Source organism: Phyllostomus hastatus, unplaced genomic scaffold (assembly GCF_019186645.2).
Source record: "Phyllostomus hastatus isolate PE091 unplaced genomic scaffold, TTU_PhHast_1.1 phas_contig_159, whole genome shotgun sequence".
NCBI classification, from domain to species: domain Eukaryota; kingdom Metazoa; phylum Chordata; class Mammalia; order Chiroptera; family Phyllostomidae; genus Phyllostomus; species Phyllostomus hastatus.
The window spans coordinates 6341013-6367584 of record NW_025333640.1 but is presented as its reverse complement, the minus strand read 5'-3'; the positions used below and the strand labels follow the sequence as shown (position 1 = coordinate 6367584).

Genomic DNA, 26572 nt, shown 5'->3' with positions numbered 1-26572 from the left:
GAGAACTGTGAGGAGATGTCAAAATAATTTTTTGTATAAAATAGGAATGATATAAGAATAATGTATGAAATTACACAGCTACTAAGAATCACAGCTGAATTAAATGTAAACACATTTTCTTATTTTAATTAGTTGTAAAAAGGGATAAAAGAAGCTTAAAAGAATCATGAGTTCCTTTGTAAATCTTGGTTCTACTAAGATGTTATTTTTTGTGTGTTTATATGTGGGAAAAAATGGAGAAATCCTTACATTTTATGCAGATTTAAAAAATTATATACACAAATACACAAACAAGATGTTATAACTTAAAATTTAAATTTTTGCAGTGATGAAAAACAATTAAGTTACAATAACCACCTTTTAAAAACTTGTTATTAATCAGAAAGAATTAGGTACATGAAAGTCCTTAAAGAAAAGAAAATTGTAAGGCCTACACTCCTTTTTATATTTTTCTTACAAATTTCAGTAAAGTCAAGCTATTTTATACAATTCCGTATCAAAAATAACATATAATGAAGACCCCCAATTTCTGTTGAAAGTGACCTACAAATTCATCATATAAAATTTGAGAGCATACTGTGGTGTGACATTTATTAAAGAGCCAACACAATCTAAGGGAACTGCTACTCTTCAAAGAAAAAACAAAACCCTCATTTTTAAAAGCATAACTGGGTTGCTGATTTAAAGATGGTAACAAATGAATGCTGGTCTTTACTGCCCATCCTGTATCCACAGCCTTGTGCTCAACAACCCCTAAAGTTCTGACAGAAACGTAAGAAATTTACAGATTACACAGCACTAAAATACATGTCATCTCATTTGCTCCTCACAACATCCTGTGAGGTGACTTGGGACCAAAAATGGTCTAATCCTCGTTTTACACTGAAGAAATTGAGACTAAGATAAGTTAAATGGCCTGTCCAGTTCACATCATAATTACGGGTCTTTGATTTCCAAGCCTATTGGAATTTTCATTACTATGTATTATCCAAGAGTGATAATATAGAAATGTTCCTTTGGCATGTCAAAAGCAGTATAGATATCACCAGAGTGAAATTTTGATATGTTAATGTTTTCTAAGCTTCAGCCAATGATCCTCTATCTTAATAAAAAAGTTTAAGTAGTTCATTTTATTTCATGGGGCTATAGCTTAAACCAAGATAGTTACAATTTTAGTTATTTCCAGCTATTATCATAAAGAAAATAATGAGACAAGTTACAATGTTGAAAACATTTTCTAATTTGAAGAGATTCTTTGAATTTTTATAAATCTGCTCTAAGAAGTATCAGGAAAAGAAAATCACTACTAATGTTTGCTTGAATATTTATTCACCCAACTAATATACAAAGAACTAACTTCACATAAACCAAAAAGAGCATAAATAATTCTAAGAATAGCTTTCACCTTTAAAAATTAATATAAAGTATTCGTACAAGTTTGTGTGTGTGTGTATATATATATTTCTTTAATTTAAACAGTAATATGGACTGTTGCTATAGAAGAAATAAGCTTCATTTGGTACAATTTGCTTATTTTGTGTTACTTGCTGCATGTTATTTTTGTAAAGCAGACTTCACTTAGTTTAAATTCAGATCCTTCAAATTTCATTGAAGTGAGATTCTTACTGCTAGAATAAAAGTGAGCTGCATGACATGAGTTCTTCATTTGTTTATTTATTCAAAAATTTATGATGTACTAAGCCCCATGCTAATTATTGAGTTATTAACCAATTTTTCTTTGAAACTAATTGCTATTTTGAGTTTAATATTGTCTTGAATCTTTTAATGATTAAATAATAACTACAATACTGGTGAACTCAAAGTACTTTCTGAAAACCTTTTGACTATATATTAACATTTTAGAGAGCTCTATTGTCCTCTCAGTGTCAGCTGAACAAATAAAACACTAAACATTATCATATGCCAATCATAACACAAATTAAAGTTAAACATATGGTAAGAAAGCTATCCAGACTTGCTCAAATTGGTTTATGCTAGTTGAAACTTGAAAATGCTATTTTGATACATGGAGTTCTTCCACTGTCTCTTAAAAAACTTTAATGTGGAGCACTAGTTTGATGAATAGCACGGCCCAAACAAAATATACTATTCAAAACACTGAATTGACAATATTAAGTAAATTTTGTGGAGCAAAATTAAGATACTGAAAGTAACTGAAATCTCTATATAGTATTTGCATATATATATATAAGTTAATTTAAGAGAGAAGATGCAAAAGAATACATAAAATCAGGAAGCACAAAGTTCAGATTTTCATAGCGATGTTCACTTAACTGTCTATACTTGGCCACTTGTACTCGAAAACCAATTAACATTTTGGCAATTGATAATACAATGCAGATGGTGATGCCTGACAGCATCTTTGAGCTCAAACTGGTACCTTCTATTTTAACTTCTTATTTTTGTTTCTGAATGTTTGTGTTGGTCCTCTCATGCTGTTCTCAAGAAAGATTCACAGACAAAAACCTCATGAATTATTAATTTACTTTTAAATGAGTTGCTATAAATTTGGCCTTCAGAGAAAAGCTTTATTAAATGTCAGTTCTGAGGGAATTCACACCCCATCTTAAGCACTAACTCCAGTTCTAAGGAGAAAGATAATGCAGACAGAGGAAAAAGAAAAACATTTTGGGCCAAATGTTTAAATATATCTTACAAAGAATTAATAATAAAACTATTAATATATATTTACTTTGAAAGAAACAACATGATAGACAAATTATTATCAGAAAATGGATTTTTATGCCTGATAAGAAACTTTTTTTAACACCTAATTTTTTGGTACTTTTTGTTTAAAAAGAAAAAGAGTGAAAGAAAGTACACATGAATTAAGCACACATCAAGGAATGTGGCCCTCACATAAATCTCTTAAATCCTCAATAATCTTATCCCTTATATTTTACAATTTACAGTTTTCAAAGAGCTTTCATGTTTTTTTTTCATTTGATCCCTATGCAACAACTTTTGAGGTAGCTATTTATCTTCTGTCTCCATTTACAAATAAGGGAACTGGAGCTCCGAGAAGTTGACTTTTTAAAGGTCAAAAGCCAGCATATGATAAAAAGCCAGGCCTCTCTGGAGTCTAGAATGTTTGTTAAGGTGTCATTCTTAGATTACCTGCACATGAATCACCTGTGGTATTTTTATAACTAGATTTTAAAGTCTTACCACCTTTGAGTGGTACTAAATAAGAATCTTTAGAAGTGGGGTCGGCATTCTACATTTTATAATGGACAAATAAAATGAACAACTGTCTATCAGGTAATGATAAAAGCATAATACTGAGTCCAACTAGATTTTCACATGTAAATATGATGCCATCAGGTCAGCAGGGGCAAGTTAGTTTAAAACGGCCTGCAGCCTGGCCACAGATTAGAATCACTTTGAAAGCTTTTTAAAAAACTGTCAATTCGCACCTGAATGAGAGGGAAGTGCTGGGCATCAGAGGTTCCCCAAGTGATTCTTGTCTGTAGTCAGGGGTGAAGACATGCCTGTTGAAAATGTTTTTCTACATAACACACCAAGCATTTTCCAGAATTCTCTCCCTTCTGATCATTTTCATGCCTAATAAAGTTCACAGTTTTTATTGTAAATTACTTAAACAGTACAAGATAAAATGTCAAACACTTTTGAGTTGATATTTTTAAGATTAAAGATACTTCACAGCAAGACTAATCATGCTTCATTTTGCTACAATGATTTTCAGATACCCCAAATAAATCACCACTTTGAACTCAGGTTATCCATATGTCAGCTGTGAACAAGAATGATCCAGAATCTGAAAATAAGGATAGGGGGCAAAAGCTGTAGCCTATTTGCTACTGAGCAATGCAAGGACAGACAATCAGCTCACTGATAGGAGGGACCTGGATGCCAAGACTTGGTGGCTTTGGCAAGATCACATCTCACTGTAGAAAAATACAATAAATACAGAGAAAACATTTTGCCATTTTGTAATTGTGGTTACGACAAAAAACCTTATAACGTGTGATGCTTATTACATGCCTGCACAGAACGGATCTGAATGAACATAAAGTTCTCTATGAATCAACACTATTACATGGGAAAAGATGACTACAAATTACTTTTCCATCATGCCCATGGATAAGTTATACAAACATGGCCAGTAAAAGTAATATTTACAAAATCAATAAAAACAGCTCAATTATAGGGAAAAATGCCCATTGCTACTCCTAGTCCTGTATCTTTCTGGATGAAATTTATTTTGATAGAATTTTGAAAGAGCCTTCAAGAGACTAATCCGATTCTTCTGTTGATCTTATATGCTATTAGCTAAAATACCCTTGCTGATCTATCAAATTCTCTTACAGCTTAAAAACACAGTTCTTTTTCACTTAGTGGAAATAAAACCACACAAGTCCCACCATTCATCTGAGAAATAAACTTTGCATAGTAAATTCTTTAATTCTGACATTTTGTTTTATTAGTAGAATGACCAGAATGTTTTCTCACAACTAGCTGATATTATATGAAAGTTCACTACAAAGCAGTCACCACACATTTAGGATTTTTCTAAATATAAAATAGTGGGTTTATAAAAATGCTTACAAGACAAATAATTATCTCTTCATAACCTAGAAATAAGAATTATTTATGCCACAATATAATTCTTAGCATTTTGGACACCTCGATGTTCCAAGTTTGATGCAATATAAAAAGCAAGAGTTTACTTTTCCAATGGACACAATCTGCACCTGACTGAACGCATGATAACAGCGAGTTACAGCAATCAGTCATGCAAAGGCAAAGAATAAAATCTGCTTTTTAAACAGCACACATTTTCCACCTTAGACAGGACGATTTAAGCACTGGTTCCATCTTCTTCAATAACTCGGTTCATGCTGGTGCCATGTGTGATGTGAGTCATAGGGTTGTTACTGAGATCTCGGATGCTGCTGTGTCGTGACTGTTCATTGAGCCGATGAGAACTACTGTGCCTGGAGTGATCCGTTAGTCGTGACATGCTGCCGTGAGGTAGTCTCTCCTCCATTCCTCTGTAACTGCAGGGAGTGTACCTAACATAGGAGAGTTTATTTTGAAGCAGGTAACAGAACACACTAGAAAAATAACACTAAAATTTTTCATGAAAATGCTGCATTAAGCAAAATAACTAGGAAACCAACAAGTGAAAAAGTAACAACCTTTGATGATTTACAGTAATTTCATTAATACTGTAGAATTTATTTACATGTCTAACTAAAAAAAAGAAGAAAATCTACTCATTAGATTCAGAATTAAGGTCCTATTCTTTACAAAAGGACAGATGTTAACATTAACTTCCCTCACTCAAACAGTTTTGGGTTCTGGAACGGGTTCAGGAAGAGAAGGAACAATGATAGAGAAAGTATGGTATTGACCTAGGGAATCTAGAAAATTGGTTATAATCAGAAGTACAGCAACTCAGATTATACTAAAAGACTGGGAATAGAGAGCATATGAAATAAGAGGATAAATTAATGTAACCTTCCCCCAAAAGATGAATGAATTGGCAAGCAACATATGACAGTATGTGCCAACAGCTTCTTTCTGGAAAGCTCAGTTAACAGTTGGGTTAATTACTGTAAATGGTCTTAATTACTTTTCCTCAGGGCTCTGAGGATGCTATGCTATTTCACAAAAGGTACATCTACTTAAACATACGTAACAACACCCTACCACACTGTAACCTCCACTCCTGCTAAAACAAATTCTCAATACCCTTAACCAAAGACGTAGCTTTGGCGTGTGCCACTGGGGCTGCACTGCTCATCGCTGGCAGTCTTCTTCCCCATCACTGAACTTATCTTGAAAGGCAGCAGTGGGAGACAGTAAATTTTCTTTTGTTGCAATCCTGACTCACTGAGCCCCACCAGAGATAGGACACGCGCACATACACCTTTTTGTAAAAAATATTTAATTTAGGATAACAATCCTCAAAGAAAACAATAAAATTTATAACATTAAATAATATACTAAATTTTAAGTAACATTTCTAAAAATAAAAAGAATGTACCATTTCTTTTTTAAATAATCATCAAAAGAACTACTCATAAGCAGCTGAAGGCCTATGGGCTGTCAAAGTATTCATTTATCATTCCTTCATAATTATAAAAAATTTCATGACTCAATATGAATCATTTATAAAATTTAAAGATTTTAAAGACTCATACACTACTAAGGAGAACTAGCTTTACGGCAGTGCTTGTTAAATGTTTTCATTAGATTGCAGATGTTAAAAACTGGCGGACTGAGAAAAACTGAGAAGTCCTTTTAAAATTATAAAAGAAAGCATGTCCTTTGTTTCAGTTTTAAATCTGATTTGCATGTTTGGTAAAATAATTACAATGTTAAATGAAAATGTCATTTTCAAATAAATAAGGTGAATGAAAAAAATCTGATGCAACTCTAGAAATGATATGAAAGTAATAAAAAATAAACAAATTGCTATTTAAAAATGTGAACTGGATATTTTCTAAAGGGGAACCTACGTCTTTTGAGTTACAATTATGACTAAAAAATATATTTTTCATAGAAAAAATTACTATATTGAGTTAAGTCTAATTATCTAAGTGAAGTACAGGACTATCCACAAAATTCTAGAATATAAACAACATGCCCATGGGTAATTAGGAATCAACTACATAGAAAAATAAATTTAACTATAGTGTTTAATCTCAATTGTATATGTGGGAATTACCAAGTTTATTTACCTTTTGACAATCATTTAAACCACTGTGATCATCTAATATACAATATGGATATGTACATTAATCTTAACATAAGCTTAGGCAAAGCAATTAGGATGGTTAATTTGCTGAAAAGATAATATGGTCTATTCTAAAGTTAAAATGAAAGAAATTTGACAACGACTTCCTGTTTTTTATTCTGTACACCATTTGGTACCAATAAAGTATATAACAATTCAAGTCATTGTAATTTCACTATTATCTCATTATGCATTCCCTAGCTTTCCCTTGTTGTCACCTACATTTACCATTCTAATGAGTGAATCACTCATTCCCAAACCTCTGCCTACTACTCACTCACCCACTTGCTTTTCCACGCTTCTCCTCTAACTACCAATTACTTCTTCTTTGAAGTTGACACACATGTGTAAGAGTTTTTACCTAAGTGTATTTTATTTTATGTAGCACTGAGATCAATAATTATCCAAGGAGTCTGGCCTAGAGTGAGAAGGAGGGGTATGTGTGTGGCATCTCATAACCAAGAAACCATGAGATGATGAGAAAAAGATGGCCGAAAGACAGCATTAACAAGTAAACTTAAAAACTGACTGATGCAAAAAGAAATCTCCATGAGATGGCTTTTGGAATTATGAAAATCCTCATTTAGAGTTTTAGGTTCAAGGTGGTCTTCGAATTCTTCAATCTGCTCTGAGGTTCTGGGTATGGCAGGGAGTCTTACAGTGTGAGTGTCCATGTGCCACCTCATGGAACACTCTTAGTAGGCTGTCATCACGGTGCTGGGCCCTGAATTTCTGGGAAATGCTCACAGTATTTCTAAAATCATTAGCTAGTCAATATATTTGCATATATACCCACACACATGTGTGTATATGTGTGTGTATACACACACATACACGCGCACACACACCTAGTACTGTGCTAGACACTGTGGGAGAAACTCAGAGATGGCTGTCATTTAGTTCTCATTCTCCAGAAGCTGCAAACTCAGCTGAGGAAAGACAACTGTATTGAAAATAGGGCACACCAAAAGAATAATTAAAAAGCAGATAATTAACAGCTATGGATATGGGAATTAAGTAGGGCTTAAAGGATGAGTATGATTTTGATTAAACAGAGAGGTAGGAAAGGCTATTACAGGAAATTAAAGTGTATTCTCTGGATTCCATGACAGTATATTTTTATTGATCCCCTTATATGTCTATAGGCACTTTCTCTGAATCACATGCTGGCTCTTCTTCCTGTATTATTATTTCTGTATGTACCAAGGTCTTATTCTTGGCTTGTTCTTCTTTTATAATAACTTAAGGGATTCCACCTCTCAATTTTAATTTTCAAGTCCTTATACTATACTAACGATACTAACTAAACTTTCTTACCTAAGCTCCAGTTCCACTCAGATTACAGAGGCTGAAATTCCCTATATTAATTATCATCAGAAATTCTCTACTCAATATGAACTTATATTTTGTTACCATTCATTCACCCTATTTATTTTCTCTAAGATATTTTCATAGGCTGACCCTGATCTTTCCCTTTTCTGAAGTTCCAAAACATCAATCATCTCTAACACTCTCTGTTTTCATTATATGCTGGCTTTCACTATTATTTAATTGGTTCTTAGGTATATGTCTTATCTTCTCTGTAAGTTTATATGCTCCTAGAACTCAGAAATTACATTTTTACCTTCCTTCTATATATCTCTTTATATGCAGAATGCCACATACATACGCATAGGCATTGTACTAGAAAAAATTGCTCAGCCCTTATAGAAAAGGACGAAGTTAAAAATATCAAATGTCAAATAATGCTGATAGTTATTTCATGGAGGGTGTTGTTGACAAAATATATTCTAAAAGACCCTCTGATTCCCTCCTTCCCTATAAGTGTCTAAAGATAGGATCCCTAAATTACTGCAGGAACTTCCCAACTGAGCTTATTTAAAATCTCTTTCTCTTCTATGCTGTTGCCAAAGTGATTGTTCTCAAGTACAAACCTGACTCTATCACCACGACTGACCAAATGTACATACTATGAAGTAGCCATACTCCAGTACCTAATGCCTCCCATCCTCCTTGCCTCTGCATGTACTATTTCCTTACTCCTTAATTTCCAACCGCCTCATCTGAATCCTATTCCAAGTAGATGTGCAATGTTGTTTGTGAAGTTTCCTCTGACCTTCCATGATGAGTTAGATGGTTTTCTACTCTGGGATCCTAAAGCACCTTGTATATAACTTTAGTGTGCACATTAGGGTGTTTTATAACTATTGTTTACTCTTCTGTCTTCCATTTCGGTCCCTGGCCCTTAGAAGAATACTTCTTATATAGGAGTGCTGAATGGAGTGGAGAAAAAAGGCAAGAAAGAAAAGATCTTTGAATGTGGTTAAACAATATGATACTGTTTAAGTGGGTAAGGAAGTTAATAAATAGATATTTAGGAAATGAAGAACAGAACAGGTAGAAAGGGAATAGTTAAAATTTCATTTCGAAATCTGTCAAGGAAAGGAAAAAGAATGGATAAAAGATGGAAAATATATCATAGTCAAAGGAAGACTGCTGCTTTTTAAAACCCAGAGTAGCTGACCCAGTTAGAAGGCAAAAGATCTTCTAAGATGCTCTAAAAAGAAAGCAAGTGAAGGAATTATATCCTACACTAGGACAGAGAAGACTGACAGAAAGGCTGGGATGAGACTGAAAAAATACCAGACAGTTGTAAAAACAGATGGTTTAAAGCTAACATAGAATGCTTCCCATTTTAGGAATAAGAATTTTCATTCTTTCAGTTTCCCAAACTAGAAATTGTTAAAAAAGAATCTTTGACACAATCCTTCTTTCTAGTTGCTACTAATAATCACCAATTCCTGTCTTTTCATATCAGATCAGTTCTTTCTCTCATCTCACTGCCACTACTTCCCATTAACCTCCATCATCTGTCAACTGAGTTACTGGAAAGCTAAGAAGTTTCTAATCCAGTGTCCCCATTGTCAAATTTACAAGGAAACCCACCTTCTCATTCTCTCTGTGAAGCGTTCTCTCACCTCACGCCCTTTCTATTTTTGTAGTCAAGTTTTATTGGAATATAGCCATTTCCATTTTGACTACATATTGTCTGTCTATGGTTACTTTCACACTACAACAGCATACATGAATAGTTGCAACAGAGACCATCTGACCCATGAAGCTGAAAATGTTTACTATGTGGCTCTTTATAGAAAAGATTTGCCAACCTCTGTACCTGGGATTAGTTCTCGGACTCCCGCAGGCACTAAAAATCAATGGATGCTCAAGTCCTTTATATAAAAGGGTGTATTTGCATATAACCTATACACTTTATACCTCTTACATACCTGACGGGTCAAGACTAGGGTGGGAGGGAGTCTGCCACTGAAGGCCCCCTCAATCACCACCACCCAGCCTACTTTCCTATATACTTTATATCATCTCTAGATTACTTATGATACCTAATGAAACCTAAATACAATGTAAATAGTGGGTATACTGTACTGTTTAGGGAATGATGACAAAAGGAAAAGTCTGTACTTCTATCTTCAGGACGGACACAACCACAGTAGGCCAATACACATGAGCAACAAAGTAACATTTTTCCCCAAATATTCCTGATCCACATTTGGTTGAATCCAGAAGTGCAAAACCCACAGATACAAAGGGCCAACCGTACCATCGTACTTATGTTTTACTGCAATTATTCACTTACAATAATAACAAGAAGTTAATATCAGGAAATTACTGAGACAGGCACTGTTCTAAGCAATTATCTTATTTATTTTTTACAACATACCCAAAGGGGCAGATATTATTACTATTCCATTTTACAGATGAGGAAACTGAAGCTTATTATTTCAGATTCCATGTTTTTAACCACAACACTATTAGTGACTACATTATCTTTCTTAATAGACTGTGAACTTACTGAAAACAAAGATTATGCCTAAATCATCTTTGTAGTTCTAAGAACACTGACCAATATAGTAAGTATTCCATAATTGTTTGCTTAATCTTCTAAAATAACCACTTCCTTTCTCCTCCTCTCTGCTCAATACCCTTCAAAGTCTCCATATTGTTTACTGCATCAGTCTAAACTCTAAACTCCTTTGACTGGTTTTAAATTGGACCATAATCTAGGACAACTGTTCCTGGCAAAGCTCAAACAAATTAATAATGTTCAACTTCTATTTCAGAACTGGCTACTCTTCCTTAAGCTGTGTAACTCTATTCAGCATATGAAATAAACTAAGCTACCAATAAAACTCACCTGCCATCACGGGATCTGTGGAGGCTGCCGTGGTAGCTGCTCACTTTGCTGTGGACACTCCCTGCTTTGCTTCTCTGATCATCCACCATAGCCAGCTGAGTTGAAGAAGCATGTGTGGATGTTCCTTGAGTGGAAGTTCCCCTGGATTTTCTTATAATAGGAGTATTTGGATCCCTCAGGAGGGACTGAGCAAAATCAGGTTCTTGGAGTACCTGTCGGCTCTCATTCACTATCCTAGACAACAAAATACTAAGTTTAAGATACACATTAACATTCCTATAGACTAACAAATAATACTTTTGTGACACACATTATTCTTGAAATTTATATATTTTTAAATTCAATTAATTTATTTATTTTAGACAGGGGGAGATAGGTAGGGGAAAAGAGAGAGAAACATCTATTGGTTGCTTCCCGCACATGCCCCAACCAGGAAAGAGGCCCGCAGCCTGGGCATGTGCCCAGACCAGGAATCAAACCAGAGACCTTGGGCTTTGTGGAATGATTCTCAACCCACTTAGCCATGCCAGCTAGTGCATTCTTGAAGTTAATTGCTCTTCACATAATGTAGTTAGGACAGGTATAAGATAACACTGTTGTCCTGGCCAGTGTGGATCAGTTGGTTGGAGCATGGTCCCATAAACTGAAAGGTCATAGGTTTGATTCCTGGTCAGGGCACATGTCTAGGTTGTGGGTTCAGACCCTGGTCAGGGTGTGTACAAGAGGCAACCAACTGATACTTCTCTCACATTGATATTTCTCTCCCCTTCCTCCCACCCTTCCCCTCTCTCTAAAATAATGAGCATGCCCTCAGGTGAGTATTAAAACAAATGAACAAACAAACAAATATTTAAAAACTCCAACAAATACACAGATAAATCACAGTAAATCCTGCAAGGAGGAAAATGCCATGGAAGCAGGGACTTGGCCTGTTTTGTCTATTATTGAATCCCTGGCATCCCAAAATAGTTCATGGCACACAGTAAGCATTCAATAAAGACTTCTTAAAGGATGAATGAATGCCTAAAAATATATATTTGCAGTTGCTGAATGAATCTTTCCCTCTCTTCCCTTTGAAACTATTTAAAGGATATATACATTTTCTGATATCACTAGTAGTCTTAGATATAAGAAATATATATTTTTAAAATGTGATTTTATTTCAATCTAAACTGTTTAATAGAAACTGCTAATTACTAATATTTGAGAAAATATAGATTTTTGTTATCGAAGCACTGTAGGTTGTATAATATAGGTACATTAACCCATACAAGGCACATTTTAAACACAATGTTAAATATTTTTACAGGTTATCCCCCAAATTCCATTTTCCATGGACCCCATATGGATTCCACTAACTTAAAATTCAGATATAGTATTCATATAAGATTTATACTGAGTAAAAAGTATGAAATAATTGTTACTTTGTGAATACTGAAGAGTCTTGTTTATTTTATGAACTAAGGGTTCAAAAAGTTAAATATTCCTTAAATGCCTTCAAAAGACTGCTTTGGTCTTATATTTACCTTAATACTCTAGTAGGTAGTAGGGACAACTATGAATTGAAGTATATTCTTAAACATATTTCATGTTATCTAAAGATATCATTTTTTCTATTTTGGTTTTAATGGGTACTATCTCAGAATGTAATAACATGCTATTTCTTTAAATCACTTATGGTATACTAGGAAGAACAACAAATAACTGGAAATGGTAGCCTAATGTAATACCTGTATGAGTAGCCAAGGAACTTAACCTCTCTGTGTCTGTTTTCTTATCTGTAACAGAAGTAATAATGCATACCAGCCCTCACAGAAGAATTAGGAGGATAAAATAAGAATATATAAAACCATTAATTTGTTTTTAATATTGAGAAAAATTATAATTTGAATTTTTAAAATTAAAGATTGGTCTTTCCTCAAATATGCTGAATTAGTAAGAGATCATAAGCCCAATTCTATTTGCCTATCTTCTCAGAATAAGTTTTCAGCTTTTTAAAAAAAATTGATTTGAAAGAGAGAGAGAGAAAGGAAGAGAGAAACATCAGGTTGTTGTTCCATTCTTTAATGCATTCATTGGTTGCTTCTTTTATGTGCCCTGACCAGAGATCGAACCTACAACCATAGTGTATCAGGATGATGCTCTAACCAACTGAGCTAACCATCAGGGCCAAGTTTTTAGCTTTTAATTTAATTTTTAATTTTTAAAAAGTTTATTTATTTTTAGAGAGAGGGGAAGGGAGGGTGAAAGAGAGGGAAACACTGAGGTGAGAGAGAAACATAATTTGGTTGCCTCTCATATGCACACCAGTCCTGGGGACTGAACCCGCAACCCAGGCATGTGCCCTGACTGGGTATCCTATGAGGGAACTTTCACTTTACAGGACGACGGCCAGCCAATTAAGCCACACCAGTCAGTGCCCATGTTTTTAGCTTTTAATTAAGACATGCTACTGTGTCAATCTTAACTGATGGCAGCAGCAGTTACAATCTTGAAATACTTCCAAATCCAAATTATTTTAATATAAGCAACAAAATATTTATGTAAATGTGAAGTTCGTGAACATTGTGACAATTTACTTCAACTTACTCTTTTTTCCTACGACCATGAAAAAAACTGGCCCACTCAAAGCATGTCTTTTTGCTTCCAACCCAAAAAATGGAGGGAATACCAACAATGAGAGCCATTAGGTATTTCATCAGAAAGAGAATCAGGTCTGGATGACTCATCTGAGTGACCTACAAAAAAGGAAAGAAAAATATCTTAAACATATACAAAGAACTATTTATTAAAGGCCATTATGAAATTTTTTAAATAAAAAAGAGTAAAATAACTACAAATTTTTTGTTTTCATTATATAGTTCTATAGGTAATTTTCTGGTTATATGAAAAGATAAACTCCTGAAAATTTGACCATAAAGTTATAATCTATATTCTGAGTCCTATATTTTTCTTATTAGCTCACATTGGCAATCTTCTAAAGAAAAACATTATTAATGTCTAAATAAACCATGAAAAGAAACAGAGGCACAAGTAATATCTATATTGGCCAATTTTGCTAGTCCTATCATTGGTCATCACAATGTAAAAAAAAATTGTTACCCTTTAATATGCTCTGCAATCTATCCACGTCATCTTTACTCTGCTGGTTCTTGTCAAGCTTCCTGTTTCACTTGTGAGTTATTTGTAAGTGCATTATCTAGTTTCTAGTCAGATGAGTTTTCAAAAATTTCTTTTTATTGCTGGTTTCAAATTTAATTGTGCTCAGAGAATCTGGTCTACAGATTCTGGTTACCTTAAATTTTGGAGATTTCCTTTGTGATTTAGGAGACAATGTTTCTAAGTATTCCTTGTGTGCTCAAAATGAACACATTCTCTATTTGTTGGGTACAAAATTTTCTATATATATTACATCAACTTCATTAGTTGTGTTGTTCAAATCTTTCCTATATTCTTAACTAATTTTCTGTTTATCTATGCACTTTAAGAGGTATGCTAAAATCTCTCACATAACTGTGAACTCATTCGTTTTCTTTCTAATCCTATCAGTTTTTATTTTCAAGCCTATGTGAGGTGTTATATAATTTCAATAATACTCTAACTGCTTGTTTTACTTTATTAATACTTAAACTGTATTTTAGCTGACATTAATATTGTCACATCAACTTTTCTTCCATGTTCAAACAGCTCTAACTGTCTTGTGCATCTGTCCCAGTTCTGTCCTCTGGAGCCATAAAGAATATAGCTACCTTTCTGGAAGTCCTAATTAAGTCAGTAAGACACCCTGCCAGAAGGAAAACTTAGAAACACAGTGTGAGTACTGGGAACAAAGAGATGATAAGACTATCCAGAAAAATCCAAGAGAATAAAAAACAAAACAAAGCCAGAAGTAATCAAAGGACTCAGCAACTAAGGTGGGCAAGATTAATATTAAAAAAATCAAAATTTTCTTATATATTATTATCAATGACCAGATAAGAAAAATAATGAAAACAATTTAATTTATAATCTCAACAAAAACTATAAGACACCTAGGAATAAGCCTAATGAGAAATAAAAAAGATGACAAAAGCCTATTGAAGAACATAGAAAAACTGAAGTAAATGAAGAAATATTCCATATTTCTACATGTAAAGACTTAATGTTTTAAAGATGTCAATTAAACTATACCCCAAAATAATCTTATAAACTTGATATAATCTGAAAAGAAAAATAGGATTTTTCACAAAATGTGAAAAGTTAAGTATATATAAATATTTGAAATAAAGGAGGAAAATATAGATTGTTTAATAAATGTTGGGATGGTAGGCAATCCACCAGGAAATAAAATAATTTATACATTACCTCACATAATAAGGAAAAAGAAATTCTAGAAATGAAAGATATATCATAAAATTATGATAACCGTAAAGAATGTATTTTATACCGGGGGGTATAAAAGGCCTTTTTTAAAAGAATAGTATGAAACAAAGAAGCTATAAAAAGAAAAAACTTAAAACTTCTGCAGAACAAGAAACCATAAATCAAATTAATAGATTAATGACTAATCAGGAATATTACTGGTAATTGTATTATCTATCAATAAAGCAAACCTAAGGAAAAGAATTTTAAGAAATTAATAAAGATAAAATAAATTAATTAGAAGACAAAAATAACTAATTAATAAATCAAAAAGTTGGTCATTTGAAAAAGTAATAAGTAACCATTCTCTAGTCTGATCAAAACAGCAAAGGGAAGAAAAGAGCCCATGTGCACACGTGCGCACACACACACACACACACACACACACACACACACACAGAAATGGTAAGCAAATGGCTACAAAGACCCCAGAAGCAAGCATAAAACTGTACCTAACTCAACAGACTCAATAAAACAATAACATCTGTAGATGTCTCATTTTTTAATTGTTATGTAAACAGAATCCAACAGCAAATTCAAAGAATATGTCTTAACCAAACATAGAAAAGCAAGGATGGTTCAATATTAGGAAACTGATTTATAAATTCAATACATGTATATACGCACCATATTTTGCCATGTATAATGTGCACCCATGTTTTTTGGCCTAAACTTTTAGAAAAAAAATCTATCATTTAAATTTTTAAATTAATTAATTAATTAATATTTTAGATACTTGTTTTTTGTATTATAATGGAATTTTAGTATTTATTTTTTAACATATTATGGTACAAGAAATTTTATATAACAAATAAAATACAAGAAAAGATACAAGGTATTTCAGGTACTACCCATGTATAATGTACATGCTTATTTTTCCTTCAAAAATTTGGGCAAAAAAATGCACATTATACACAGCAAAATATGGTAATCATTTCCATGTATGCCAAAAAAGGGTACTGAATAAAATTATCCATGCTTGCTTTTTAAAAATTATAATAAGTGCCCATTTATTAAAAATTGTAATAAAATTAAAATAGATGATAAAAGGCCCTTTAAGTGAGAAAATAAATTTATGTCATTCAAAAAGCCATACCATGTTTAACGGGAACACCAGAAGCTACTATTCTCATTAAAATCAGGAATACAAGAGGATCTACTACTATTAATTAACTTTATATCAACAGTTCTGACTGCAATTAGACAAAAAAAGTATGAAAACTATAAAGGAGAGAAAATGTGTATTAATAAATAATATAATTTTAAGAAAATAAAGTAAAAACTATTACAAATCAAAAGCAAGGTGGCTAGGTGCAAAATAAAATACTGAAAACACCTTCAGATATACAAATAACAGTTACTAGGTAAAAGAAAATTCTTCATTTGCCATTGTTAGGGGCTGAACTGTGCCCCCACTGAAATTCATATGTTGAAGTCCTAACTCCCAGTACCACAGAATGTGACTTATTTGGAGATGGAGCCTTTTTGAGAGGTAATTTAAGGTTAAATGAAATCATATAGGTGGGCCTCAAACCAATCTGACTGATGTCCTTATAAGAAGGGTAAATATGGACACACAGACAGCAAGGATGGACGCACATTAAAACCCTGTGAGGAAACAAGAGGGTGGGCGGCCACCCACCAGCCAAGGAGAGAGGCCTCAGAAGAAATCAACCATGTTGGCACCTCGATCTTGGACTCCCAACCTCCATAACTGTTGTTTAAGCCACCCAGTCTACAGTATTGTGTTTTGGCAGCACTAGTAAACTAATACTTCATAGTAATAAAAAGGATAAAACACCTAGGAATAAATTTTATAAGAAAAATAAGCAATGTATTAGAAACAGCTTTAAAATGCTTATAAAACATGTTCTTGGCTAGAAATATCACTATCATAAAAATGCAAATTCTCCTTGATTTAGTCATTAAATTTAGCACAATTCCAATAAAAATACCAACAAAGTTATTTAGGAATTAAGTAAGATAATTCAAAAGTTCATACAGAAAAATAAAAAACATGCAAAACCAAACAGTAAAATGCTAAAAAGAGAATAGAAATGTATCATTAAGCTATAATAAAACTGTAGTACTGGGACATACACAGTTTTAGTATTTAATATATGTGATATTTTAAACCATTCAAAAAAAGATGAACTATTCAATAAATGGATTCTAGATAGACATCTAGAAAAAAATATTTGCCCTAGCTGGTGTGGCCCAGTGTATTGAGCACTGGCCTGCGAACCAAAGGTTTGCTGGTTTGATTCCCAGCCAGATCACATGCCTGGGATTCGAGCCAGGTCCCCAGTAGGGGGTATGCGAGGCAACCACACATTGATGTTTCTCTTCCTTTCTTTCTCCTTTCCCTCCCCTCTGTCTAAAAATAAATAAATAAAATCTTAAAAAAAATTTTCCCTTCTGAGGTAACAATTTTATTTTTGAGGAATTTCATACTGTACATTTTCAAAGTTACATAAGAAAGCAAAAGTGTCATCCTCCTCTCATCCTAGAAATAAGAAATAGCATAAAATTTGTTTTTCAATCATGACACTGAGAAGTTTAGCATAGAAAATGAACAAAAAATGGGGGAAAGGCATTTAATATATATTTCAGATTTCTTTGGTCAGGTTTATCCCCAGGTGGCAGTAATATTTCTTCTTTCAATTCATATTACCAAAACAGTAAAAACCTGGAAAAAATATAAACCTAGTGACTGAATACCGCATCTTATACCAAGACGAAATCCTACTAGATAAAAAATTCAAATATAAAAAAATGAAAAACACCCTGGCTGGTGTAGCTCAGTGGATTGAGCGTGGGCTGCAAACCAAAGTGTAGCAAGTTCGATTCCCAGTCAGGGCACATGCCTGGGTTGCAGGCCATGACCCCCAGCAACCGCACATTGATGTTTCTCTCTCTCTTTCTCCCTCCCTTCCCTCTCTAAAAATAAATACATAAAATATTTTTAAAAAATGAAAAAACAGAAAGAAGCCATAAAGTTCAAGATGAAAGCTTTACTTTCAGGGTAGAGAGTAAGTATTTATCTATTATACGAAATCTAAAAGCCATGAAAGTAAGGATAAATAAATCTATCATAAAAGTGAAAATACATAAATAAAACTCCAACATTTTACATGGCTATAACTTCTATAACATCCAAAAGACAATAAAAAAAGACATAAAATTGTTGCAATTATAGCAGAGAAAGGGGTAGTTTTGTTAATAAAGAACTACAAATAGGAAAAAAATCCACAACCTGAAGAAAAATAGGTAAAATATACGGACAGTTTACAGAAAATACAAATATGAACAAAACCTCAATATTTTTTAAAAATTATAAAATTATGTTTATTTTTTAGCCTAGATCCAAAAGGCTGATAGCACACTGTATTATCAAATATGTGGAGAAATATACTTGTATATTACAGATGAAAAATTCACATAACCTCTATAAGACAATTTGGCAGTATTTATCGTAAGTTTGCCCTTTGCAAAATTAATGCTATATGTCAATTATATCTCAATAAAATAATACCATTTTTATCAAGCAATGATTTTAAAATGTATGCTGGATATATATTCAAATAAATGTGAAGTGATGTACGTGCAAAGATTGTTTACAATAGTAAAACATGATAAACAATGTGGTTTATCCAGGCAGTGACATAGTATGTCATAAAAAAATTGAGGAAGCCTTTTCTATTTGGATATTGATCACCAAGATATATTGTTAAATGACAAAAAGGTGAAGTGTGCAGCTCTGGCTGGTGTGGCTCAGTGGATTGAGTGCTGGCCTGAGAACCAAAGGGTCACCAATTCAATTCCCAGTCAGGGCACATGCCTGGGTTGCAGGCCAGGTGCCCAGTAGGGGGCACTCAAGAGGCAAACACACATTGATGTTTCTCTCCCTCTCTCTTTCTCCCTCCCTTCCCCTCTCAAATAAAATGTTAAAAAAAAATTAAAAAAAGGTGAAGTGTGCATAGTAACTACCATTTGAATAAAAAAGGGAAAAGGACTACACTTGCTTATATATACATAAGCACTATTCTGGTTACCTATTGCTGTGTAAGAAACCACACCAAAACTTAATGACTTAAAATAACAATTTATTATTATCTCTGACAGTTCTGTGAGTCGACTGGGCTCAGTTGCATGACTCTGACTCGGGTTCTCAATGTAGCTGCAGTCAGATGACAGCTGCGGCTAGAATCATCTGAAAGTAAAACTGACCTGCAGAGACATATAAGATGGCTTCTTCACTCAAATGTCTGACATCTCATCTAGGACTGCTGGAAAAGGTGGGAGCTGGCTGAGGTTCTTCTCCCTCCCCTTCTCTCGCTCCCTCCCTCTCATGCAGCTGTCCATATAGCTTATCACTAGCTTGGGATTCCACACAGCTTGTGGTTTCAGAGCAGTCTGACTTCTTACTAGAGGCTGGCTTCTCCCAGAGCAAGCATTTTAAGAAAACTTGGCAAGAGCTGCAAGACTTCTGAAGACTTAGCCTTGGGGTCATGCAGAATCACTTCTGTTCACTGTACTAATCAAAAGATGTCACAGAGCCAGCCCAATTCAAATAAAGGGAGTACAAAAGAGTGAGAAGTATGGTTCATTGGCTAGAGGCAGAGGTGGGGAGCATATTTCCAAAGAGTAGCTACCAAAATGTTAATAAAAACATATAGAAATATATAAATAGTGGTTGTATTGATGGGGAGGCATGTTTTTCCTCCAAGTGTGTTTTTTAAAATTTATTTATTTTTAGAGAGAGGGAAAGACAATGTGTAGTTGCCTCTTGTGCACCCCCTAGCAGGGGTGGGGGAACCTGGCCTGCAACCCAGGTATGTGCCTTGACCGGGAATTGAACCAGTGACCCTTTGATTTGCAGGTCTGCACTCAATCCACTAAACCATACCAGTCAGGGTCCTCTAAGTATGTTTTATAATACTTTTTCCTGATATTTAGGAATATTTTAAAATAGAGAAAACCATTATGTGCATAACATTTAGAAAACATATTTAGGCCTGGCTTGTGTGGCTCAGTGGATTGAGTGCCAGCCTGTGAACCAAAGGGTCACCAGTTTGATTCCCAGTCAGGACACATGCCTGGGTTGTAGGCCAGGACCCCAGCTGGGGGCGTGTGAAAGGCAACCACATACTGATGATCTTTCCCTCTATTTCTCCCTCCCTTCTCCTCGCTCTAAAAAATAAATTAATAAATAATCTTAAAAATTTCAAAAAAATTTAACCAGGAAAACTTTTACCATATTAATGGAATGCCAAAAGCTCACGATACAATGTAAATAGATTATGTATGATATGTATTAGTATATGTTCTACAAGTGAACTGCTCTAGGAAATTATAAAAAATTATATTGATATTTAACATATAGTATATAGTGAATATCATAAGTATCTAAAGCAAGTTATATAAATAAATGATCAACTAGATAGAAAACATGAATTATAACTATATCAATGCTCACGACTTATGTTCTGCATTTACACACACACATTGTCTTGTGACTTCTTTACATTCTGTTATGGCACATTACTTCTTGAAGGCAGATTTTCACATAATATTAAGAAAGAACAAATACATGTAGCGTATCAAATGAATTGAAACATAAAGTACTTAGAACTGTGCTTGACACCTAGTAAATGCTCAAACATGTGGTACAAGGGCCTGTTGTCTCAAAAGTTACTAAAAGGTAGTAAGCTATCCTGTGGTGAATAAAATTTGGACATTATAATCCCTCCTTGGAGATTAACATGCACAGGAAAGGCCCCAGAAGTCCTGAAATAAGAAACTGTTTATCTTTGTTTATCCCTGTGTTTCCTATGCTGCTATACACTTAAATTTCCCCCTGTGAAAATTAAGGGGTTGGAATATATGAATTCTAAGGTTTATCCTAATAACCTATGACCCTAATAATCTTGAAAATTTTTCTAGGGGAATTAGAGACGAGCTTTCATTACATCTATCAAATTTTGCTCCAAAAGTTATTTTCCTTTTACATGATTTAAAAATCTATCATACCAATTACAGTGTACATGTTAACCATGATTACACACATTTTCAACTCACAAAGAAAACACCAAGTTCCTATCAAAGTAGTGGGGGATAAGGGGAAGACTGTGACCGTTGAAAAACATGCTTCAGCAGGCTGTGAACCAAAGTGTAACAGGTTCGATTCCCAGTCAGGGCACATGCCTGGGTTGCAGGCCATGGCCTCCAGCAACCACACATTGATGTTTCTCTCTCTCTCTCTTTCTCCCTCCCTTCCCTCTCTAAAATAAATAAATAAATAAATAAATAAATAAATAAATAAATAAAATCTTAAAAAAAAAAAGAAAAACATGCTTCAAATACATGTTTATATTCAATGAATAGTGAGAAAACAATGACTGATTAAAGAAAATTACTTGTAAAGACATGGCTTACATAAATTTATATAATGAGGCTTAATGAAGATGAAGAGGCCAAGAATGTAAAAATTGAAACTAGTAGAATTGTAATCAAAGAAGTATAGTGGGAGATTTCATCAGAATTGAGCAAAGAATTAGAGGCATTGTGTGATGTGAAAAGAGCACTGGCCTACACAATGTGACCTCCATCAAATCACGTGTAAAGCAGGGGGCTTGAACTTAACGACTTTGGGGTTGCCTCCAATTGACCACCTGCAGTCTAAAGCACTCCTCTTCAGAGATATCATACAGTCCAATCCCTTTATTTACATGTGTCAAATCAAACTCTTGGAAGATGAAACAATTTTCACAAGGTCATGTAGTTAATTAATTCGGTCACTTAAATACTTAGTGGCTACAAAGTCCTGGTTTAAGAGCGACTACATCTGTGAATGAGTCTAAAAACTCCCTGACCTTTTGAGCTTACATTCTAGGGAGGGGTAAAGAAAGGGTGTGTGTAGAGTGCTATAATAAACAAGGAAATAAAGAAATCTAGTAATTTCACATGGTAATAAACTCAGAACTAAAGCAGGTTAGGGAATAGCATCTGGGATGTGGTGTGGTGTGTGGGGCATGTATTTGAGATCAAAGTGGTCAGAAAAGTAACAGAACATTTAAGCAGGAATCTGGAGTACATTCTGCAGCAAGAGTATGTCAAGAAGAAGGAGCAGGAACAATCATTGTTATCTCTGAAGAACAATAGCCCAGCAAGGCTACAGCCAAGCACAAAAGGATAATTGTAGGAAATAAGTCAAAGAAGTAGACAGGGGCGAAATTATGTATGGCCTCACAGGTAATGGTAGAAATTATGGTTTTTATTCTAGGGGCAATAGGGAGCCATTACAGGGTTTTGTTTGAAGGAGCAGCATAATCTCATTTTGTGAAAAGATCACCCTGGCTACTGTGTTAATAAATTGTAAAGGAACACAAGTAGAAGCAAACAGATGAACTGGAAGGACACAGCGGAAGTACGAGCTTGGACTACGGTAGAAATGATGTTGATGGATTGTGTGTGATGAGCTATGTGAGAAAGAGCACACTAAGATGGCTCCAAATTTGGGTCTGAGCAATTTGTGAATGAGGATACCGTTTATTGAATGGGGAAGAACTGGGAACAGGATGTAGGAAAAAGGTTTAGCGAGAAAAATGAAGGTTCTATTTGGGTATGTTAAGTTGGACATGCCCTGTAGACTTCTAAATTGAAGTATTATGTAAACAGATATACATCTGGAACTCAAACAAAATTGGGCTATGGAAATATATAAGATTATCCAGAAAAGGGAAATAAAAAAAGAGCTTAGGTGAGAAACCATATCTTGTTACTTCTATGGAGTTTTAAACTGCATTGCACTGTCTTTCATAAACTAGAAATACTGTCTATGTAACAGAAATGCTTGAATTAAAGAATGCTCAAAACAAGATCAGCAATAATGCCAACAACCAAAACCTTCAATTAGGCAAGGAAGTACAGAGATTTAGAGGAGAAAGGGGTGGAACATGGAGCATTTTATATGATAAAGTTCTGGCTAAAGCCAAAATTCCAGGGAAAACAAGTCAGCACCTGCCCATAATAGAGATACAGTGAGAAAGCAACTCCAGCAACACCCGTTGTGTGAACCCGCCATTAGGCAAAGAGCACTGGAGCCAGAGGAACTGGGGAAGAATGGTCAAGCTATTGCTATAAAGAAAGGAGGTTTCCCTTATAAATAAGGAAAAAGAAAATGGGAAATGCATTATTATCCAGTTGTAAAACACTTAAGAAACCCCTCAAAAATTCAGGCAGTGAGTATGTAAAACAAAATATGTACCAGCTAGAAAGACAAAGCCCACTAAAAAAACTATTTAAACAAAGGAATACAATGTTCAGTTTTTATTTTAAAATAATCTTATAATGAACTAAATGCCTCTAATTTTTTTAAAAAAATCCACTAAATATTTCAACTCCTTGTATAATTAAAATGGACAAATAAGAAACTTCAAAGTATTCTCTATTATCACTGTCCATTAAAAACACTGTATTACTATCAATGTTAAAATATATCAAAGTAACAAAAAATTCACCTGATGTATTTCTTTGATCTATTTCCTAAAAACTGTGGGGAAGCCAGGCAGAGAAGGGAGCTATAAACTATCTTCTGAACAACTCACCTCCACTAACATCACTCTAATTTTAATCAACAGAATTTTGCAATATGACTTTATTCAACAACAATACAGAAAATATTTTTCCATTTTTTTGTTCTCCCAATTTAGATCCATAATACACCAAAGATGCCAGGGCTTAAACTCTTTTTAATTAAATTGAAAAAAATTATTCATGCCAAAGGGGAAAAAAACATTGCAAAAAAAGAAACCCACCAAGGGCATATCAATGGATACTGTGGTGGCCTACAGTTAATTATTGTTTCTGAAACTTTGGCTTTGAATCAGGTTGGCAGAGTTCTTGGCTTCTTTCCCTATCAAGTAAAATCTATACTTTACTCAATGGAGACACATACTGCAGTAGGATTACTTTCATTAAAAAAAAAAGAGATTCATTACAAAATGTTGGCTTATACTGCGCCTGTCGTCATCAAAGCCCACATAACAATAAATTATTGATCAGGCTCATGCAGAGTCTATCATGTTGGTAAGTGAAAGCAGTTCTAGAATGGAGGTCTTCTATCTCTTGTGCAGGTTTTACACTGCATTGCTCTATATGCCTTTACTTGTACTTGTTTTGAAAGATCCTACTTGCCCTATCAGATATAGAGACCATAACGCTATAGTGATTAAGACAATGATAGGAGATTAAACAAAGAAAATAGACTATGGAAAACAATGGCGAAATAAGTTTCACATATGGAAACTTGATATATAAGGCAATATTACAGTTCACTGGAGAAAGGATTGGCCATTTAATAATGGTGCTACCTAGATATCTACATATTTAAAAAGTGGGATCTCCTCCTCAGACCCGATACAATACTAAATTCTATAGATTAAAAATTCACACCTGGCCCTGACCAGGTGGCTCAGCTGGTTGAAGCATTGTCCCATACACCAAAAGGTTGTGGATTTGCTTCCCCATCAGGGACATTCCTAAATGGCGGGTTTCATCCCAGTTCAGGGGTGCAGGGGGGACAGGACAACGATGACGCCTACTGGAGGCAACCAATCTTCTCTTGCTCTCTCTCACTCCCTCTCTCTGTAACATCAATAAACAATATCCTTTTTTTTCTTAAAAACATTTTTTTTAAATCCACACCTGAAGCCCTGGCTTGCGTAGCTCAGTGGATTGAGCGCGAGCTACGAACCAAAGTGTTGCAGGTTCAATTCTCAGTCAGGGTGCATGCCTGGGTTGCAGCCCATGACCCCCAGCAACCTCACATTGATGTTTCTCCCTCACTTTCTCCCTCCATTCCCTCTCTAAAAATAAATAAATAAAATCTTAAAAAAAAATCCACACCTGAAAAGCAAAAACTTTAGAACTGCAGAAGAAAAGAATTATTGTTTATGGTCTTGGGGTAGAGATTTCAGAAATAAGATACAATTTTTTAAAAACACAAGAAAAAGATGGATAAATAATATACATTAAATTTTTAAACTTCTCATCAAAGGACATGATTTAAAAAGTGAAAAGCCAAGCTAGATATCTGTAACGCATAAAACAAAGAATTGTAATTCAAAAATATGTGTATAAACAAGCAATTTACAGAACTCTAAATAGCTAATAAACATAAGAAGTTCAATCTCACTAATAATCAAGAAAATACAAATTTAACTAGCAATGAGGATGGCCAATAAGACAAAAATTAAAAAGTCTGATGACACCAAGTAATGATGAAGATTGTTCTATATCCTTATTGGCAATCCTCATTGCTGTACTTTCATATGGGATTCTAATTGGTTCAGTAACTTGCAATTTGGCAACACCTGGTAAAGTTGAAGATTCACACATATTATGACCCAACATTTCCATTTTGAGGTATATATTATAGGGAACCCAGGTGGACACACAAAAATATTCATAGCAGCATTATTTGTAATAGAGGAAAAACAGGGTACAACCTAAATATCCTTTAAATCTGACAAGGGTGTCCAACCTTTTGGCGTCCCTGCGCCACACTTAAGAGTTGTCTTGAGCCACGCATTAAATACATAAACACTAACAAAAACTGATGAGACTGACTGATGAGCAAAAAAAAAGTTTTAAGTAAATTTAAAATTTTGTGTTGGGCTACATTCATAGCCATAGTGGGCTGCGGGTTGCAAGCCCCTGTGTAAAACAGATAAACAAATGTAATATATACAACATAGTGTGGAACAGCAGAGAAAGCAAACACACACACACACACATATTACCATAGGCAAATCTCACAGCCATAATGAATGACAAAAACAAGCTGCAAGAAGTACATACAGCTTTGACACTATAAAGTTTTAAAATACTTAACCTAACATTACGTCTTATTTAGGAAAAATATGTATCAACAAATAAATATACAAAAAGAACAAATCCTGGGTGATAGTTTAGAAAGGAGAATAGATCACAAAAACGGAAACTAGTGTTTTGTTAGTGTTTATTAAATGACTGGTAGATCTACTGGCATTCAATGTGCAGTATTATTCTTTATTCACATCTTTACGTCAGAAACATTTATAATACCTTTCAAAAAGAAAGGACAAAAGAAAGTGAAAGCTCCTACAATTATAATATAGTTTGTTCCT

At 34.1% G+C, this 26572-nt stretch overlaps 1 protein-coding gene across 3 annotated transcripts in view; it reads right to left on the bottom strand.

Moving 5' to 3' along the window:
• Positions 1–331: 331 nt before the first annotated feature.
• Positions 332–26572, bottom strand: part of FZD3 (frizzled class receptor 3) — a 67259-nt gene continuing 41018 nt past the window's right edge. For all 3 annotated transcript variants that reach the window (XM_045831855.1, XM_045831856.1, XM_045831857.1), the window contains 3 exons: positions 13590–13738; positions 11001–11234; positions 332–5057 (listed from right to left, as the gene is read on the bottom strand). In XM_045831855.1, coding sequence (XP_045687811.1) covers positions 4844–5057; positions 11001–11234; positions 13590–13738 — 597 coding nt within the window. In that variant the 3' untranslated portion in view covers positions 332–4843. The remainder of the gene's footprint in view (positions 5058–11000; positions 11235–13589; positions 13739–26572) is intronic.